The following is a 21,502-nucleotide window of genomic DNA, read 5'->3' as shown; positions in this document are numbered from 1 at the left end:
AAGGCCCCTGATGGACAACTATAATGGGTATACAGTATTTTAGGAAATGATGCCCTTCACCTCTCTGTAAACTAACCCTAATTTAAATGTATTTCTAATCTTGTCAACATATTGCAGACAGGTTCTAGGAGCGACCATCAAAACATGGTCCTCTCATTTGGTTTGTCCTTTGCATGGCATCCAGTACATTTGCATTGACGAGTGGATATGTGCATAAGCTGCTAACAGTGAATAGCTTGATGCATTCAAACAGTTTCAGCTATATAATTGCAACACAGAACAAATAGGAAGATTCATGAGAGGCTTAGGGGCTTCTACACCCCGCCCCCCCCAATCCCAGATTCCTCCTCTTTTCTTCAAAAACTGATAATACACTCAGATGGCCTCTGAGTACACTCTAATCACACACCAAATCAGATCAGATCAGAGCTTGCTTGGCTCATCTGATGAGCTCACTGATCAGATCAGAACTCACTGAGCTTAGCGACAAGAGGAAAACACACAATTCCAAAAATAACTTACTTTATTATTACGGACATCTGTATCAAAATGCAGTGCATATGGTATCTTTTTACAAAATGATAAATAAAAAAACACATACTTCAATCTCCTTCTCTAAGTCTATTTCTTTATACAGCACTTTACACGTGTCAATTTAAGTGCAAGGGCTGAGACAGAGAAGTAAACAATGACTGTTGAGGTTTGCTTCGTCTTCCTCCTCCTTAGTTGGGGCTCTGCTTGGCTTTGCTGTTCCCTGCCTGCTTCCCTTTCTTCTGCTTGGCAGCCTGCTTCTTCCTCCTCCTCTTCTGGGCCTTGGACAGGGGCTTGGACTGTTTCTGCTGGTTAGGGTGCCTGGGCCTTGCCGGACCCTGCAGGGAAGCGACACAGAAACAGCTCAATGCTGGGTAGGATTTTTTGGCTAAAAATAGTAATTACGATTATTTTGGTCAATACTGAGATCACGATTAGTTAACATGATTACTCAATGATTCTGGAAATACATTCCATTTTCGGAACTTTCAAAAACAAATGAGAAAATAAATGTAAATATTTACAGCAGTATTAACAGTCACCACCGTAAAAGCAAAGATTTGAAATTGACATTCGATTTCGATTGATTGCACAGCCCTAATGGTGCACAGCTGAGGATGGATCATGATGTCAAACCCAGACTAAAACCAAACTACACAGATAACATGGACAAAAAACTGAGTTCTCTGTACAGTAGCTTTTCAAGTTTGTTTTGGTCTCACTGCAAGCCCACGCCTACTGGATACATAACTGTCAGATGTCCCTGCTCTGTCTACCAGCCTCTCTTCAACAGAACGCCTGTCTGTCAGTATTGTAAGGGACCCTACTGTAGCAGTGAGGGAGGGTTACTGCCGATGCTCAAGTGCTGTGCCACATTTGATTGGACCTGATCTGATCCACAGGAGCGCTACGTGCACAGCTTCTAAATCTTTGAAACATAAGCTTCTAGTCTAGACCAGGCAAAGCGTGAGCTTGTAGCCATCTGCATTCGGTAGGCTATATTCACCAGACCCATGGCTACACTGGACATGCAACTGTGTTCTGTGCCTTTCTCTGTCTGTTATCTACGACGGAGTATTAGGGCCACAGATTAAACTCGACATGTCGATTTTAAAGTCGCCATGTCGACATTAAACTCGACTTTTCGAGAAAAAAATTTAAATGTAAGATCGACTTTAATGTCGCCATGTCGACATTAAACTCAACATTTCGAGAATAAAGTTGAAATATCATGTCGACTTTAATCTCGACGTGTCGACATTAAACTCAAAATTTTGAGAATAAAGTTAGTTTGGAGAGAGAACGACCGCTCGAGACGATTGAAAGGGAGGACGAATGAAACAATGCAACTAGTGCAACAATGATTCAGAGTGTTCGAGTGCAACAATGATTAGACAATCATAGGACTATATCATGTGGACAAAACATAGAACATATTAACCTACGTTGCTCAGCCAAATAGGACCTACTGTAACAGCAAAGTAGCCTATCACGGAGTTACAGGCGATAAATGCGATGGTCAAAAGTAGCCTAAACGTCATTAGCGGTTTATTTATTTATTGTAGGCCCATTATTAAAGTGTTGTTTTTCATCTAAAGGTTCAACTGCATACTAGGCGCTCTCCCCAATCCTAGACTTTCATGTTGCTTGTTTGTAATGGATGCAAAACAGCCTATTGCTGAATGTCTATGGAGGGACGAATGAAGCGGTCCTCCCGACCACCCCATGTAGGCTAGTAGCCCTACATGCACACATAGCCTAGTGCATAAATAAAGTGCATGCACACATATTCTCTCCCGGGATCAAAATAGTATATATGCTTAGGCTATACCTGTGTTTCTAGCCTCCTGTAGGCTACGTATTGCAGGTGAGACATGGAAAAGCAGTTTTAGAAAAATTAGTTTTGCCATGTTATCCTATGGAGAGTGACGGCCTGTGGGTTATGAAGGGCAGTTATTTATTTGGATGTGCAGTGGCCTTACCCACGTAAAACAGAGTGAAATAACGTTTTGTATAGAAACATTATATCATTGGATACATATATTTTTCTAGCTATTTAGCCTAAACGGCATAGTGCATGGTATTTCCATAACCGCGAGACAGCACTTCAGGATGATGGCAATGAGTAGTTAACAGACAAGACGCAATCTATCTGAATATCTGCAATCTATCTGAAATAACACCTATTTGAAGCCCATTTTTCATGTAACATATTGTGTATTCGTGTAGGCTACATAGCTTAAACTGTGTAGGCTATGTTTAAACAGTAGGGCCTATTGCGAGTTTAATGTCAGCATGTCGACTTTAAAGTCGACACATCGAGATTAAAGTAGATATGATATTTCAACTTTATTCTCGAAATGTCGAGTTTAATGTCGATATGGCGACTTTAAAGTCAACATGTCGAGTTTAATCTCGCCATGGCAATTTTTTTTTGTTTCCTTCATGTGTGGCCCTAATACTCCGTCGTAGTTATCTGCAGCGTTAGGGCCTCCTCTTGGATGAGATTATATCCGCGGATCAGCGAAGATACAGGCTATGCCCATGCTTCTGTCACACGTCTGATCATTTGCGGCACAAATGAATGGTAGACTATTATAGAACCGCTGGCCGAAAAAAACGTAGCATTTTCCAGATTAGGAAATATTTCTTAATTGTGTGTGATCAAATAAAGAGGCATAGCCTACAATTGGGGGGTAGAAATGTGAGCGCTCATTCAATGTCTATGTGTGTCTGCGCAAGTGAAACTGAACCTAATCATAAATACACCTTTCTTAGCAACTTTTCTGTTCAATCAGCAGAATTGGCATTACGATCCACCCGACGTTTCCCTGGTCTACCCCGTTAAACTTCAGGCTCTCGTGTTTTGCTGAATGATATACTCAGCAGATCACCCTAGTAGATAACCAGAATTACAGTCTCTAGAATTGTAGGTCAGAATGTAAACTGGGCCACAGATGGTAAGCACGATTGCATTAGCTTAAAACTATCTAGTCAAGTATAACCTAAAACTAGCTTAAAGGAGAATTCCGGTGTGATATTGACCTAAAGTGTATTGAAACATGATACCGAGTGTGAACGTATGTCTCATAGCCCATCTCGGCTTGTCCCCTGCACTCCAAAATCTGGCGCTAGTTAGCCGATGCTACCAACAGCTTTTTCAATAGTGGCGCTTCGGCATCGGGCTAGCCATGCAAATAAATCACTGTTTTACACCCATTTACTAGGCTCAATGTATCTCCACACTTCATTGGTAGACTTCCGAGGGCCCTGACATTTAAAACGAGACATTGAGAACTTTGAAAAAGCACTGGTAGTTTACTTACAAGACGATTTATACAGACAGTATCTTCACGAAGTTTAGCGTTTGCAGCCATCTTGAATTTAGTCACGATAAGTCGAGCAACGAGTAAGAATGAACAGGTATGATAAGGGATCAGATTCCAAAAATAATTCAGTGGAAATGCATGGATTCCAGTTGCTGCTACTGGAAGAAACTGGAATCCATGCATTTCCACTGAATTATTTTTGGAATCTTGGAATTTTGGAATACTTAAAGTACATTTAAAAGCAGGTACTTTTTACTTTTACTTAAGTAGGGTTGTCATTGTGGTACTTTTACTTTTACTAAAGTAAATATTTCTCTGTGTATTTGTACTTTTACTTAAGTACTGAGATTCAGTACTTCCTCCACCACTGGTGTAGGGCGGGGGTTTGGCTTGTCGGTGGCAGCTATACACAACAGTAACAGTACAATAGACGTTTGGGTGTGTTGTCTGTCGGCTGTCCTTCAAAAGGTGAGGGCCACAGCAGAGACCCTACAGGTGTGTCAGACTGTAGTTATCAAGGATGTTCTGGATTCCTGCCGTCTGCACACACCCAGGGGCAGTAGTCATCTCGCTGTTAGAGGCCGTTTACACGACACCGCTGGGTGGATTTTCTCTTACCACTTTCACACCTTTAACGACTCCGACAAGAAAAAACCTCGCATGTACACACAGAGGTGTAAGCGGCTAAATGTGCTGTAGTGCATATGCCAGACCAGTCGATGGCGCCGCTGTGCAGAAGCTTCACGATTATTTTTGCGTGAATCGCGTAGAAGAAAACATTGTTGAAACAGTTTGTTAAGCCAGAGAATGTCTAATAAGTGCTCTGGTTAAGCAGTCGCATGAAATAAGGAGACTACAGACAATTCGGTTTTCAATTCAACTGTTAAACTAATAAAGTTCATTTTCAAGGTATGTGACTGCTATGTGAAATTTCAAATGCTTAGCCTACGCATTGCATTAGGTCTGAACACCACTGGAGAAAACACTAACATGCAGTAAGCTAATGTTTAACTAAGTTAAGCTAACGTGTGCTTCTAACTTAGCCACTAAAGGCTGATAGGCTACATTGTGCACATAAATCATGACAGGGGAAAGAAAAACATTTTAATATGATAAATAAATGGTTTGGTTTGTTTTGACAAGCAACATGTCAGGTCGAGTGCCGTGGCTGAGTTGAGAGGTGGGGCTATGTCGTCATAAAGTGGCCGGCTTCGCACCTACAGGCGTCTACACGGCGAAAGTTAGCCGGCGGTTTCAAAAGTTCCTACTTCGGAAGCCGGTTTCAAAAGCTGTCGGTTTCAGTCTCCTAAACTGCCGGCGTCGTGTACATGCAAGGCGTAACCGTTAACAAAACCTCACCGGTTTCACAAAAACCGGCGTCGTGTGCACGGCCCCTTAGTAAGGCCTTAGTCCATACTCATACCTGAAACCACACACCTGAAACTCCACCACAGCCACTGTTCAAACAAAGCTTACTCACTAGGGCTGTAACGATACACCAACCTCACGATTCGGTTTGTATCACGATTTTTGACCCACGGTTCGATATGAAGACATTTTATTAAATAACACTTTAATAGCCTCCCTTAGAACACCAGAGGATTACAATATATCTATTATTTTATATCCTGATATAAAAATATTTTTCTGAATGACTGATATTTATGACAGCACACTTTATGCAGATTAGCCTATAGCCTAGGCCTACTATTTTTTTATTACAACTCTACCTGTTTAATTCAGCTGTATGGTTGAAGCCTGGAAATATAGTAAACAAAGTAGCATATAGCTTAGCCGATCATAGTCTACTGATTGGACTGTTCAGTTTCCCCATGTGTGTTTAAGTTTCAAGGTAATACTTGTTCTCCTTGGGACAGGCCCTTTTGGGAAACGTTGGTATTGAGATGATCAGTCAACTTCAATGCAAGAGTTTTAAACAAATATGTGCAGCATGCTAATGATGCTAAGCGGATTTAATAGTAATTTAGCTAGTCGTCTATGTGTCCTTGCTTTCACGATTGTGAATGTTTTATTTAAGTCGCGCGTGTTCATTGAGCAGGAGAGGGAGGGAGAGTGAGAGGGAGGGAGCGCGCGAGAGAGCGGGGCAAGGAGAGGGGGTTTACTTCTATACTGTTTGGTAAAGTTGCACACATAGTCTACAATGAAAGCAAGGAGAGGTATGAAATTATTATTTATTTATTTTTTATTTGTTTTTGGACAACGTAGGCTACCGATAAGTAAAGCGGGAGTTGTGGGTTGCTTTTGCGGCCGCATAAGCTGCAAAGCACTGCGTGAAACACTAGAAAGGGTGTGTCGCGATTTTGCCTTTTCACACCGCGACACAGTATCGTGGATATGAATGTCGCGATTTCGGTTTCGAATCGTAAATCGTTACAGCCCTATTACTCACCTATCTAGGCAAAGACTAATAAACTACTATTACCCAAATACGTGAAAGCACACAGGAAAGCACACAGTGCAAACAAGCTCGTTGTAGTTTATCTGGCAGGCCAGTGGTAAGGTTTAGTTAGGTTTAGTTTCCAGAAGGTGTTGAGGTGACCATATCAACAACACCCTCCGTTGTCAAGAGCTTTCAATCCAACTGTCTGGTAAGCCCCAAAATGTACATATCTAATAAATCATACAATGACAGATGACATGTCATCATCATGACCAGACAAAAAAATAATGACCAGGTTGCCTGGCGATGACTCATGGGTAATCACTACTACATTTGGCCCTTTGGACCCTCATTATTGTGTTTCTGGTCTTTCACACAGCCTGAGTTAAGGCCAACCACAAGAGGTGAGCCAACAGGTGGTCACTCATTGTGTCCTCTCTGGTAGTGCTGAAACACAGTTTCATTGTGTGTGTGTTTGTGTGTATTGGCATGGGAGTAAGGAGAAATGTGGAACTGATTGAGAGCACAAACCTTGTGTGTGTGTGTGTGTGTGTGGATGGCCATGGGTCTTGTCTGGTGTTGCTGAGTGAGCTAAGTGTGTAGGTTGCCGGTTAGTGACAGTGTATTTGTGCATGGTAAAGGCGTGGCTCACCCATTCTAACCTTTAGACAGGCAACTCTGTTTCGGCTATCACTAAGGAATTCCTTAACGGCTAGCAACGTTACACAGTTCATGTCAGACTTGGGCTTGGACCAACACACTCAACCTACAATTCAGTTTGCTTTAAGATAAGATAAGCTATTGTGCCATTGTGAGTACTCGTGCGTTCATTGGAACTATAAGAAATGCCAAAGATGTCAAACTAGTTTGGTTTACAACTCGGGTTTCAAACCAGCCATGCAACCAGACCTGTAAAGTAGGTAAGGATTCCTTGGTGAGCTCGTAAGGTTTTGTCAAAGGAACAACATTACACCCGCATCAGCCTCTGCTTAGGTGTTTGTTTTTTGGCCACTTTTCTCTTTTCTGTCTGGGATACTCAGACCTAACATTTCAATGAAACTCGTCCCAGTTTCATGCACTGATCTAGCATCATTAGCAAGAGCAAGTGTCGCTTCTCAAAGCCCTCTGAATGCCTGAAGCTTAAAAGCCCCCAAGCCCAAACCCCACTTCCTTTCTAGGGGAAGAAACCTGCAGCACAAAATCAGCTGAAACATGGTCTATAAAATGTGTGTGTGTGTGTGTGTGTGTGTGTGTGTGTGTGCGTGTGCGTGTGCGAGAGAACAACCAGGTAGTGTACCTGCTGTGGCTTCCGGTCCCGTTTGCGGGGGGAACAAGCATGATGTGTGTGTGTGTGTGTGTGTGTGTGTGTACTGCCTGGGCATCATACCTGCTGTGGGTTCCTGGGCTCGTGCAGGGGGAACGTGCATGGGACCCTGCCATGGTGCTTGTGAAAGGGCAGCAGGTGGTTGGGGTCCACTGGTACCCAGGGGACAGCGCTGGGGGTCCTGGCGGGGGGAGTCTGGCTGTAGGACGCCTGCAGGTCGTAGGGGCTGCGGGCCGAGGCCACCGCGTCACAGGCCTTCAGGATGGTAAAGTGGGGCATGCAGGATCTGTGGCTCAGCAGGTATCTCCCCTCTGCCAGTCTACAGTGGTACATTTACATTGGTAATATACATATGGTAGTATATATACTATACTTAATAGCAGGTAGAGTCGATACAAATATGCTATTTGAGTCAAAAACATCGTCTGATAAATGATAAATGTTTAAAGCATGTGTTCCCAAGGTGATGAGCTCAGTCCCTAAGAGATGGATCACATATTTTATGCAAAAATTGGGTTCTATGGAACTATTATCCCTGGACATTTCAACTCAGACTTTGCACAGCTAATAATAAAATCACTCCGCGATACAATGCAAAGATTTTATAACGCTGTAGCATGTAGCAATAACTGTTAAATTAAAATTAAAATTAAAGTTCTCATAATTTAAAAAAACGAGTAGCCTTGGCAATTGGAGAAAAAAATGATTTCCCCAAAATAACTTTTCAGTTAATATATGAAATGTCGGATGACAAGGAGAAACAGACAGTCAAGCGAGAGGAGAGTGCATCTTCATCCAGATGTGTTCATCAGTGCAGAAGAACTGGACTGTATGGAAAAAGAGCTGGCACGAAAGCAACACTGTTTAGCAAACGTCATGGGCCGTTAACTGTTTTAACACCTGGCTATCTGAAACGAAGAGAGAAATTCATTTGAAAACCATCGCCAAATCCGATCTCGGCGCAATAGGTTAGGCTACTGCAGGAATTTTATGAAGAACAAGCAAAGGGGAGCTATATGGGATCAGTAGCTATGCCGGACTTCGGGCAGGGCTCAATCATTTCAGCCCGACACGTTCATTTAAAAACAGGATAAAAACGGCTGTCCTTATTTCACAATGTCTTTCAACGAAGACACGAAAAACCACAGAGACCAGTTTGGAGAGGGATCTGGAATGTTGGTTACAGTTTGGTTTAGTTTGTGGTAGAATTGGTGTATGAAAGCAATATAGCACTCGTGATCATGGGATAGTTAAGCAATATAGCACTCGTGATCATGGGATAGGTAATGGATATTCCCACGGCTGTTGTTGCCTGCACCGCTCTGCCTCTGGCCTTGTGGCTACAGCCGAACAACACAACAATCCCACTCTCACTCATGCTATATTGGTTAAATGATGAAGGTTGCAGGCCGATTATGGGACAAGGTCTCTCTTTCTCTCTTAAATTTGGATGGAAACATTGATGGAAGCATGTTACTGGTAGGGGTGTAACAGTACACAAAAAACATGGTTCAGTGTGTTCCTCAGTTTTCGGTTAATTTTTGGTATGGTAGGTGCAACGGAGATAGTATTTTGAAAAGGTGTCAAATGTTCTTTGACGTTAATTGACTAAACTGACATACAGTAGGTTCAGCCGCTTAATATGTTTGTGTGGGAGCATACATTTGAAACATGGTCCACGCACGCAAAAAATGCCCACTGTTGATTACTGTTAAAGACTGCATTTGGTACATTCGGCATACATCTGTATTGAACCTAACGTCCTGTACCTAAACGGTTCAGTACGAATCACATGCCTTTACACCCCTTGCTACAGGTTTAGACAGGTCTGATCAAACACAGAACACTTTGCACTATTCATCCTTTCTGCACTGGTGGTTATGGCATTGTCACACACACACACACACACACACATACTAAAAAAAATAGTGTGTGATTCTTCAGTGCTGGAAAGGAAGTATTGACAGCATGTTACAGAGTCTTCTGTCCACCATGCTTGTATAAGGGTTGTATGCTGCTGTTGCTGGAGTGGATGCTGTTTTTTTCATGAGAGACGAAGGAATGTCACGCTGTGCTGTCTTGTGAAAGAGTGGGGTGACAGATGGGTGATGCATTCTGAGCTCAAGGCCAGCAGATGATTGTGAAAGCTGCGTCTCTGACACAACCACTGCATGCACTCCTGTTCTGGCATGGAGAGTTTTTTTTTTATCAAATTCCAAAAAACCCCAGCTCCCACCCCATACAGACATGGAGTTACACCCTCTGCTTGCTTAAGATGTCTGTCTTGGGAGACAGAGAGAGAGAGAGAGAGAGAGAGAGAGAGAGAGAGAGAGAGAGAGAGAGAGAGAGAGAGAGAGAGAGAGAGAGAGAGAGAGAGAGAGAGAGAGAGAGGCCATGCCACACCCAGCCAACAACAGGTGAGCGTCACAAAGGTTGCCGTGCTCTCTAGGCAACAAAAGTAGTCTCCAGGCAACACAAGAGATACAAAGTCACTAAGGAACTCCCCAAGACGTACGTATGTCAGTTACAACATCTCCACCACGTGACGTTAGCTCGTTTAAACCAGCAGTATGTTTGTGTTGGGGGAAATAGAAATAGATGAACTCACCCAGTGACCTTTTTCAATACGTGGTGGAGGATGTTGAGGGATCGGGCTGGGCTGAGAAATATCAGGGGGAAGGGGAACATACACATAAACACATCAGACCATAAATGCCACAACTCCTTTCATACCACACAGTTTAACAAATATCACCTCATATTACATCTCTATTAAAGGTAAAGTTCACAATTCTGGTGTAATGTGTTGTTGATGCTTGAGGTCACAGCCAATCAAACGATACACCTTCCATTTGTGCTCTTGAAGGAACATATTGATTAGCTGAAATGGTCCATGTCTTAGTCAGACAACTAGTGACAGTGGGGGCAATTTGCAAAATGCAAAATCTTTTTTTTAAAGACAAGAATGAGCAAGATGTTGATTATCTAACCATAACAACTAGTAAGTGAAGTCATCACATATACGTCACAATGTGATACAGATAACCCAGACAACTCCTGACATCCGTGCTATGTGAATGAAGCTGCACCAGCACATTACACGCCCAATCCAAGGGACACTCACTGGAAGTCACAGGAAATGCTCTGCATCCAATCAGATGGCAGCTCTTGCAGTTCCACCAGCTTTGATGTGTGGGCATTGATACGGGCTAGAGAAACACACAGTAGAGACGAGAAGAGAGGGGGACAGACATAGACAGAGAGAGAAAGAAAATTGATTAGCACACACAGTAATTATGGGATATGACCTTTTTCTCAGCATGCAGCAGACAACTCAAAATATCTCAAAAGCAGATGATCCTCAAGGTTATCCTTAAACTAATAAAACACGCAGGGGCAGACTCTAGGGTAGAGAACTGAGGGCTTCCTCAGTTGATCAAACACGCATCTCCACCTCCATCTTACAAGCCCCACGTCATCCAATGAGCCAACAATAACCATCCTGGACCTGTCGCTACCTGCCAAGTGATCTCACTGGGCTGTGAGAAAGTTTGACAGGAAGCTGCACTTTCATCATCTTCATCGCTCATCACCACACCCTGCCTGGAAACTTTGCCTCACACCAGAGAGGATAAACTTGGACTCCTGAACTAACCTCACTGTTCCAATTTCCAAACAATGTCACCAATACAAACTGTTGAAAGTATATGCTGCTTTTAAGAGTCGGGAGTACCTTGTAAGTTTAGTCCCTACTACAGAACAATGAACTGCCTGTGTGTATGAAATGTGCTATGTAAATAAACTTGCCTGGCCTTGACTTGCCTTTCCTAATGTTTGTATATACATGAACAAACAAGCATGACTTAGGCTGTTACGGCTACTCAGAAGACAAGATCACAGCCTGAGAACCGTTTGCAATGTCCCATAATAATGAAGGATGGGAGACTAAAAAACTCTTTTGGTCGGGAGATGCCCTGAGAGGCGCCTCTCTGCTAACCCAGACAGAAGAGGGAGACCCTGTGCGAGTCTCTTACTCAGCGCAATGGAATGACCAGTGCTGAAAGAGAGGGAGGGAGGGAGAGAGGGAGTGCGGAGGAGTGGACAAGAGTGGTGCCGTTTCCTGTAACACTCCAGCTGGCCCGCACTGGACCGCTGCAGTTTGCGTTGCTGAACTCTGGCCACACGCCTATCCACAGTGTCAAGCACGGGTCTCAGCCACGGGGCAGGCAGGACAGGATGACCCAATGCAGTGTGGGAATTTGTCATTGGCTGCCTGGGGCGTCCGTCACTTTGGTTGGTGCACATAAGTGAAAAAGAGCTTTCTGCTCATCTGACTTAACAAAAGCACTAGAGAAATGAGCAGAGTGGAACACATTCACTAAATTTGTTTGTGAGGACCATCTTATCTTTGGAACATATTTAAGGTTTTCTTTTCTGGAAAGGAGTTGTTGGTTTGACAGACTCAGTGGGACACTACTAACAAATAAATCATGGCCAACTTACGGAGTAATTAGTCAGGGTTGTCAAAGTGTCTTCAGTAAGAGCCACCATACTTGACAGTGAAGTACTGTACTTCAGTTATTACAATGGTCTGTTGTTATGTCAGATTTTCTTGTCCTGCATAGGATGTTTTCTGTGATTGGTGGTTTTGTTTGCCTAACAACAGGCCCTTCCTGTTGCGATAGTAACTAGTTTCTGACTGTCTGACGGGGCACCACACAATGTGGACCAGACATAATGTCAAGAGTCCACGTCTGGCGAGCGAGATTACTGAACACCTTCACACAAAAGGCAACAGCATGAAGGCGTTCAGTGGAACAAAAGGGGTGGCAGGCTGTAAAGACTGATGCCAAAACATGCAGTGGGCACAGAGCACGCCAGCTCTGGCATAACAATCCGAGGTGTGGGCAGGGCCTGGGCACGGCCCCAAGAAAAAGAGACGGATTCCATCACGAAATCCTGCAGCATCTGAGATACAATGGCAAGAGCAGGCGAGGACAACCTCAGACCTCCACAATCCCACCCCACCCCCACCCCCACCCTCCTCCACCACGCTGCATTCTTCCAGTAATCTACTGAAGCATGAGAGGCATTCGCGGAGCAATGTGTGCTACACCCTCTCCAGGTGCAATGATCTCTGCTAGGCGAGAGAAGACGGCCGTGATCGATAGCTGCTATCATATCTGCTGAGAGCGTTGTGCAACGGGGGTGGGCAAAGTGTCCTCATAAAACAAGGGAGGGGTCCACATTTCCTGGAATCCTCAGGGTCCTCGACTGGAGATCTTTCCACATAAATCACAGAGCTGGTGCCTTGAGTGACTCAAACACTAATTAGGTGGTATAAACGCATGTTTTCGCCCAACAGCTTCTCAAGATCTTAGCCGTCTCTGATTTCAGGGAATGCTAAACAAAGGCAATCATGCCTACATGTTACCATGGAAACTCCAAAGACAAACACTAACTCAGGCCAGTGAGTCATGAGTGAGATATTCCTGGGGTTGTGGAAGGGGGCGTGTGTCTAAGTGTGTGTGTGTGTGTGTGTGTGTGTGTGTGTGTGTGTGTGTGTGTGTACGTGAAAGAGAGGGAGAAAAAGACTCTCCCCTTCCTCTGCTACTGGTATGTGAAGTGGGAGTAGAATGAGGCCTGCTGGAATGCCTTCATCAACAGCAACAAGACCACAAACTGACCACCAGATCAAGATGCCTGTATTTGGAAACAGAGTGAGAAACTAGGGGAAAACGGTATGATGTCTGGGGAAGGTCAAACCGCTTTTTTAATGGCGTCTTTACATTGTGTACCTCTAATTATGTGTTTTAGCACATCTAAACAGGCATCAGCACTGCTGAATACTGACTGTGTAGCTGACGGATAGTCAACAGCAGCTCACAGGGGATAGGATACAAATCTCACTGTTTGGCAGTGTGTGAGACTGTGTTTGTGTGCATCTGTGCATATGTTGTGTGTGAGACAGAGAGAGAGAGTGGCGAGAGAGGGACAGAGGGAGTGAGACTGTGTGAGTGTGTATATGAAAGCGAATGAGCGAAAAGAGGGGGAAAGGGATAGAGAGTGAGAAAAGAGAGGAACAGAAATGGAGAGAGATAGATCTGTAAGTGTGTGTGTCAGAAAGAAAGGCAGAGAGACTGTGAGTATGTGTGTGTGTGTGTTTGTGTGTGTGTATCAGTGTCCTCACCTATATAGGACACGGTGCTGGGGTTGAGGAGAGTGTCCGCCCACAGTCTGCAGGCCTCGCTGCTGGTCACACACTCCGCCCCGTAACTCAGCTGATACTCCAGCTTGGGCAACACACTTATGGGCACAACCTGCCCACACACACAGAGTACAGATAGCAATGATTATCTCACAAACACAAACACACACACACACACCTACACACACACACACCTACACAGCAATGATTATCTCACAAACACAAACAGTACAGACAGTAATGATTATCATACAGTCTCGTCTGCCCGTCTGCCTACCCTCTCTTTCTCACACACGCACGCACACACGCACACACACACACACACACACACACAGGGTGATCCCTGCTTAAACACGCTGCAGCCCAACACCAGGATATGGATCTCATTGGACAGGATAGTGTGTGTTTACAGAGAGGGAGAGGAGCACATCCACACAGCACCCTCTCTCTACTAATGCAGGGCCACAATGACAAATCATCATGTGTGATGGCATCATGATGTTGCTGGGATGGTATCAGGATCTTAAGTTAGTGAAATTTCACCAGAGAGGGTTGAAGCGGAGCAGTAATCAAGGATTTTTTTATTTTACCTGGAAAAACCCATCACATCGGACCTACAGGACATGATGACTACACAGGGTACTACTCGTTGATGATAGAAATTCACGAAGCTAGGTACAGTATATGAGACCAACAAATGAATATGATTTTAAATGAAATAAATCATATCCACTACAGGTGGGTTAAAGTAGAACACATTTCTCTGCCATAAACAAATAGGCAGTGGTATCGTAGTGGTTAATGAGCTGGGCTAGCATGCAGTAGCCTGAAAAGTTGTGGGTTCAATATTCGGCTTCCACCATTGTGCCCTTAAGCAAGGCACTTAGGGTTTTTTTTGGGGATCCCCCGAGTTGCTACGGGGACAATGGCCCTTGTAATACAATTGACATATGTACGTCACTTTGGGCATTTGAATCTGAATTAATAAATGTAAATGTAAATTTCATTGGTAGAGAATGAATCACTTGATCCTATCATTGTGGATCCAATCATTTAAAAAATAGTAGCCTATGTGTCCCAATCATTATTCTATATTTGCCATTGACCTCGTGGCATGTATGTATGATGGAGACATGGATCCAAAAGCAACTGCTATGAGCCATGTGGTGTGTGGGGCGGACGGTGGTCTTACGCAGTGGGAACCGGAGGGGCTGGTTCTGCTGTGGCCCAGCGGGATGGACGAGCGGACCAGCACCAGCAGGTCGTGGAGGCTGTACAGCTTATAGAGCACGTTCCCCTCCTGAGGCGCCTCAAAGTCCGTCTCATCCTCCACACAGCTCTGCAGATCCTCACGGAGCAGGCCTGCATACACACGCACACGCACGCACACATATTCACAAACATCCACATAACACACACGCAAACAAACATCATTACAAAATCCAACCCACAAATAGCAATTTTAATGCAAGTGAGTGCCTTCTGCTGTCTCGTAGATCGAAATGCCCTGGATCACAAATGCCCGTCAGACATACCCCTGCTGCCAGCAGTCCTATCAGTAGCATGTCTTTATCATGGTAATAAGAGTCCTCCTGTCACCCTTGTACATGCATTACCATAACAACATCTTCCTGCAAGCACCTGACTGATACTATAAATTAGGCATGCTACAGTGGAGTGTTGTCATTGGAAAAGTAAAAGGCAAACTCACACCACGGTCTATCATAGTAATGGTAATTTGCTACAATGTATACACTCATGCAAATGCAACCGAACAAGATACTGCAACATTTGTGCAACACGGATGATATGATTACGATTACACTATAGCCTAAGGGCAGCTGCATAATAATAAAAGACGCTGAATTTATAAGGACTGAATTCATTATATTGTAACCAAAAAAAAAAAGGGAAAAGAAGAATCTTTTCTATGCCTGTGCATGTGTGCCTCCTGCTGGCCAAAGTGAGGAAGTGCAGGCACTTACATTTCTGACTGTTGTTGAGATGCAGCACAGTGAGAGTAGGGCCAGGGTGGGTGACACCGTCCTCTCTCTCCTTGCCCTCCAGGAAGGAGGTGACAGAGGACTTGACCAGGCTGTGGCTGGGGGTGTCCGCTGGCCTGGGCTCTGCAGGCTGGCTCGTCTCCTGAGTCCTGGAGCTCGTGTTGGGTGTTTGAGGTTTGAGCATGGCGCTCTGCATGCGGAGGATCTGGCCCAGCTGATCGCACTGCCCCTCCAGTCGAGGCCTCTTGACCACCCTGTTAGCCCGCACACCGGCCTGGGGGGATAGGGGGGTGGCTGGGCGGGGGTGGGAGGCCGCGGGGGCTCTGCTCGGGGGAGGAGGGTGGGCAGGCTTCTTAGCTGACCCGCTGACTGACCCAGTGGAAGGCACGTCGTCGATGTAGAGCCTGGATTCGTCGGAGTCGGCGGAGCACACCGAGGCTGTGCGGCTTCGTTTGGCTGTGGTGAACCCCTTGGTTTCCTCTTCCTGTTCTGTTGCGCTTGCATGCCTGTCTCCCTGCTCTGACTGTGTGTCCACAACAGCGCTATCGCTCTGTTCTGCGGGGTCATCCTCAACGTCTGTCCACGATGAGTCCACATCAGCCCCCTGGGACTCCAATTTGCATGCATCTTCTTTAGCGGGGTCCTTCTTTGAACTTTGTGTACTGGTGCTGAGTTTCTGGGGAGAGTTGCGAGGCTGAGAGGCTTTGGGAGACAATCTGGCCTCGGCCACGCTGGGTTTCCTGACAGGTTCTGTTTTCTCTGTAGTGTTTTGGCTTGTCTTTTTCTTGAGAAAAGGCGTGGATTCTCCGAAAGACTCCAGCTCTGTGAAATCCACCTCAAATTCCATGTCTGTGCTCTCTGTTGCCACGGGCTTCCTCAACTGGCCCTCCTGGAGCACAAACAAATAAACAAAAACAACAGAAAAAAAACAAAGCTGAATGACTGGAAAAGTTATACAGCTACATCATAAAAAGTCCCCATAACACTCAAGCTCTCAGCCACCAACTGCTCACACATTAAACGACTGAAGTCCAATGTCTTTCACAGCTTACATCTTATCACCAATGGAGTTTGAAGCTATTTAGATGAGGAGTAATGGCCAGAGAAAAACAATCAAAAACCATCAATCAACGTCAACACTGTAGAGTGATATGGTGTATAGATTCTATCTAATTTCAAGCATTGTGATTAAGTGGGCTTGTGTGATAGAGCCATCTGCAACAGAGTAGAACACTCACCCACCCACCCACACACCCACACACACTTCCAACCTTGGGTTGACGCTGTTTTTCTGGGCTAAGTTGGCCGGTCATGAGGAAGAACACAGGTTTGGGGACTTTCTTCTTAAATGCCAATTTAATGCTCTCCTCATGGAAGAGATGGTTCTTCTCTCTCACAGTTAGGTCCTTCTTCAGCAGAGGAGGGTCAATGTACACTGTCTTTTTACCTGCAACAGAATTGTCTGCTCACTTTGCATTTGCCAATGAAAATTAACATGTAGCATCCACAAATACAAACATATATCTTTTCATTTATGTCATAATCCAATGAACACATACAATCACTGATACTAGCTGTTTTACTTACACTGTAAGCATATATGATTTTAACAACAGTAAAATGATCAACAAGAGTAAAAAATAAAAAAAACAGATTGATACAGTTCATATGTGGCCCCAACAAAGCCCCATAGAAAAGATGGCCTCTCTTTTGTAAGTCATGAGAAAGATATTGAGTATGGTAGGGCTGTAAAGCATTTGTGTTTGTTTGTGTGTCTGTGTATGTGTGTTAGGGTGTGGCTACCCGACCCGAGCCCGACGGGACCCGACAGTACCCGACAGGTCGGGTCGGGTTCGGACAAATATTCAGAAATTGTAGTCGGGTTCGGTTCGGGTTCGGACACATGGGGGCGATATGCATTGGAAGCTTTACATTTAAAATATCTTATTATGTTGGGTAACCAAGTGATCTGCTTTACATGATGCAAACATTTGTTCCTTGAGAATAAAATAAAATGTACAGCTTTCTTCCTGTGTGCAAGATTTGTTTATGTAGCCGTGACAACACATGTGCATTTCTTGGACGTGCACGTCTTGGGTGTCGTTAAAAAAAAGTTGTTAGCCTATCAGGAGATTTTAAGACCAAAGAAAACTAAGCACATTATGTCTAGGCCTACTATGTGAAGGCAGTCCTATTTGCGTTACATACTGTGGTAAAGACATAGGCTACCGGTAGTCGGGTTCGGACATAAAAATGAAAATGTCTGTCGGGTTCGGGTCGGGTTCGGACGCAACTCTGTCGGACGCGGGCTGGGTTCGGACAGAAATTTGCGGCCCGAACCGCACTCTAATCTGTGTGGTTGTCTACCTGTCAGAGAGTTCAGCTTCACCCACACCGGCACCTCCCAGTCCTCAGTGAACTCGGCACTCTGGTCCAGGATCTGCACCAGGGTCTCTCTGGTCAGACACACGTCGGGCTCGTACTTATTGCTCAGCCTCTCCGCTGTCTCGTCGCTGCTGACCGCCTGTGGGAGACACATGAGAATGGCTCATCATGCGCACGTCCACCTTCAACAGGTTCTGGGTAACACAACTCTAAACAGAACTGCCTTGAGGAAAAGATGACTGATATGTTATGACTGAGCTGGAAATGTATCATGATAAACCAGCTTAGGTCTAAACACAGGAAAAGATGTTCAATTCTTTAGGCTTTTAGTTGGGGACTTCCTACAGCAGCCAATCAATAACCTAGCCTAAGTTAGAATTAAACAGCAATGCACAATTGACTGGAGACTTAAAGACAGGCCCTCCATCACAGCACAACATGTGCAGTCTGGAACAGCCTATCAACAATCTAGCAAGAGCAATATAAAACAGCGGGGTAGGGATGTAAGCATGCATGTAAGGTGACCTGATAGAGTGGGGGAAAAAAAACTTGGTGTATCATCCTGCAAAATCTTCTTATCATTCTGACTTATCAAAAGCAGCTATGCTAAATATTCTTAGTTCATACTAGGGCATTTCATTTTCAACACAAAATAACGTTAAACTACAGCAAAGATGTTTTTGTGCCCTCTAGTGGTTTCTAAAAGTAACAACAAAACAGTGCAATTACATGTCTCCATAAAGCAGACAACTTACTGTAGCCATTTAAAGACTGTACCTTGTGCACATCTCTTGCTTTTTTAGATGGAGGATTTGCAGAGTTTACACAATCGTAATCAACTGACAGCTGAGAGTCCTTAGTCAGAATCGTTTTGAATCCAACATCAATGTTTCCCTGAGGAAAAAAAAATAATAAAAAAATAAAAAAAATTAAATCAGTCAAGTTCCTGGATATGTTTTTACAATGTATCTGTCTACATAATTGTAATGCCTTATACCATACCATTGCAAGAAGTTGTTTCTCCGTGTTTAATGACAGATTTGGCATATACACATTCCCCAGAAGACTGGTAGTTTCTTGAAGGACATACAACTGGGGATAGGTCCTCACATGATCATAAAAGGATTTCAAATACTCCTGCAAAACAAGGAAGTAAACACCAGAGGAGAGAAAAATAGATAATTAACATACAGTATGAAAGGCAACTTAACCATCTACATCTAAAGTTACATAAATCTATGATGAGAGGTTGATTTCATAGAACATTTCCAATAAAACTTGTGTACAAGAAGACTACCCAACCTCACAATATTGGGCTGCACCCTGGGAAATGTAGTTGTAATCCTCTGCACAGGCTCTGGCGGCCTCCTGCAGATACCCCATGAACTCTGATACCTCCTGTCTGATTTTTTGCACTACATGCTGAAAACAAACACACATACATCAATAAAACAGCAGCAGGTTACCCAGGGGAGTTGAAGAGAGACCAAGGAGTTCATGAAAAGACTGTTTTTGTGCCACAACACATGATGTGAAGAAGACTACTATGGCAGCTACTGTAGGCCTACCTGTGGTGGGAGCATGCGAGACCTGTTCCGTAACCAGTTTATGTATTGGTAATGGTGGTGCTTGCTGACGGCACTGAAACGCGGATAGGGTATTCTGGGCTCCGGAAACTTCTGCGCTGAGACTACAGCTTTACCACCCAAAACTCCTTCAGAGATTTTCTTGGCAGCATTCTTTTTGACTTGAGGGTTTTCATCCGCGTCATGGTCACTGTCAACACCTGAAGTGTCATCGCTATCAAGTTGTGGTGGATCAGGAGGCAAGTCTTGATTTTTTTCAGCTGCTTCTTGCGACTCTGCCTTTACCTTTGGACTTGACAGATAAGCAAATATACGCATTTCTTAGCATCTTGCTCACAGTCCATTCAGTCGAATCAATGATAGGCTCTAATAACTCTAATATCACAGTATTTAGTACTGCACAAACTTTTGAAGCCGTTACATTCAGTAATGAAGACCCTTACCTGTGAAGGATGCTCCATAGTTCTTTAATATTTGGTGCGAGAGAGAATTTGTCATAAATATCTCGGGTGAAAAAAACACTGCTGGTATCAGGGGAATCAGTCCTACAGTAGGAAGATGCAGCAGTTTGAGAGAGTGGACATTTAACTCAGCCAACTGAAACTTACTAACATCTCAGACACCCTAAGCTTTTCCGCACTGCTATGTCAAATTACGGCAATATTAATTAGAGCGATTATGAAACATAAATATTGACGTATCACCTCAATGTTTAGTTAGTGATCGCTAGCTGTTAGCTGTTAAACTTGCACAAAAATGAATTGTCAAAATGACGCCTTTTCAAGGTGAAACTACTGTCTTACCATGTCAGCTCCATGATAGGTAGGTGTACAGTGACATAGAATATCTAGTAGAGTACTGTAAAAAGTGGTGCGATGCAGTCCAATGTTGACACCATGGTCAGAGAATGTCTAATAACATGGTTGACACTTGTTCACATGTTTTCCTGACTGTGTAACGTCATGTGCTTGCCGATTGGAACTCAACTTGTCGCTAAAAAGGGTTCCGGTGGAACAACGAATGCTAAGCCGTTCTAGCGCCTTCTTTATGGAGAACAGGATATTTTCTGTGGCTGCATGTGGCTCGATTAGCTACTGCATTTCAGGTATCACAAGTAGCCTCTTAACCCTCCACTGTGTTCGATTGACAATTCTTTTCTCTCAAAAATATTGTTAACTTATTCTGACCACCATGTTGTTAACACGGCATTTTTATAACTATTTGTGTTTTATTTAGGTCTACCTTTAGAACACCCATGTGTAGGCTATTCATGGTCTAAAATGACCGGCCATTAGAAATGAATGGGTGAGAAAATGGTCAGTGTATACAATTGAGTCCAGGCACCTGGTGATCAGATGGACTATATGTGGTCTTCTGTACATTAAAACACACAAACACCCCCCTACTCCCCCTTTTTGATTCTATGCCAGCCCCCACGAACCTTTCCCCAATTCATTGGTTTCATCAGGTCCCTTTTCACAGGTGTATTAATCAAGCACAATGCAGTCTGCATTGATAATCAAGGTGCCTGATTTTATACACCTGTGGAAAGGGACCTGATGAAACCCATGAATAGTTCTCCCCTTTCTGACTTGCATAAGCTCAGGTCAATGAGGCCTGCAGGCCATAAGCAAATGGAAGTTCAAAACTGGTAATATCCAATAGAATATACATTGATACAAAGGTCTGTCACAACATCAGATGATAATATATGTGTTACTATGGATTTATACCA

At 44.0% G+C, this 21,502-nt stretch overlaps 1 protein-coding gene across 1 annotated transcript; it reads right to left on the bottom strand.

Annotated features, from left to right (window-relative positions):
• Nucleotides 1–505: 505 nt before the first annotated feature.
• ice2 (interactor of little elongator complex ELL subunit 2) lies at nucleotides 506–20,726 on the bottom strand. The gene is made up of 15 exons (XM_042108964.1): nucleotides 20,571–20,726; nucleotides 20,211–20,312; nucleotides 19,750–20,059; nucleotides 19,484–19,603; nucleotides 19,184–19,318; nucleotides 18,959–19,075; nucleotides 18,164–18,320; nucleotides 17,068–17,243; nucleotides 15,779–16,685; nucleotides 14,986–15,155; nucleotides 13,776–13,905; nucleotides 10,710–10,794; nucleotides 10,194–10,244; nucleotides 7,649–7,904; nucleotides 506–869 (listed from the first exon to the last, which is right to left on the bottom strand). The coding sequence occupies exons 1-15, from the start codon at nucleotides 20,582–20,584 to the stop codon at nucleotides 723–725; spliced, it is 2,877 nt and encodes a 958-aa protein (XP_041964898.1). The 5' UTR covers nucleotides 20,585–20,726; the 3' UTR covers nucleotides 506–722.
• Between the last annotated feature and the right edge of the window lie 776 nt (nucleotides 20,727–21,502).

The sequence above is a fragment of the Alosa sapidissima genome, chromosome 11 (assembly GCF_018492685.1).
Source record: "Alosa sapidissima isolate fAloSap1 chromosome 11, fAloSap1.pri, whole genome shotgun sequence".
In the NCBI taxonomy this organism is placed as follows: Eukaryota; Metazoa; Chordata; class Actinopteri; order Clupeiformes; family Clupeidae; genus Alosa; species Alosa sapidissima.
This window is presented reverse-complemented; position numbering and strand designations above follow the sequence as displayed.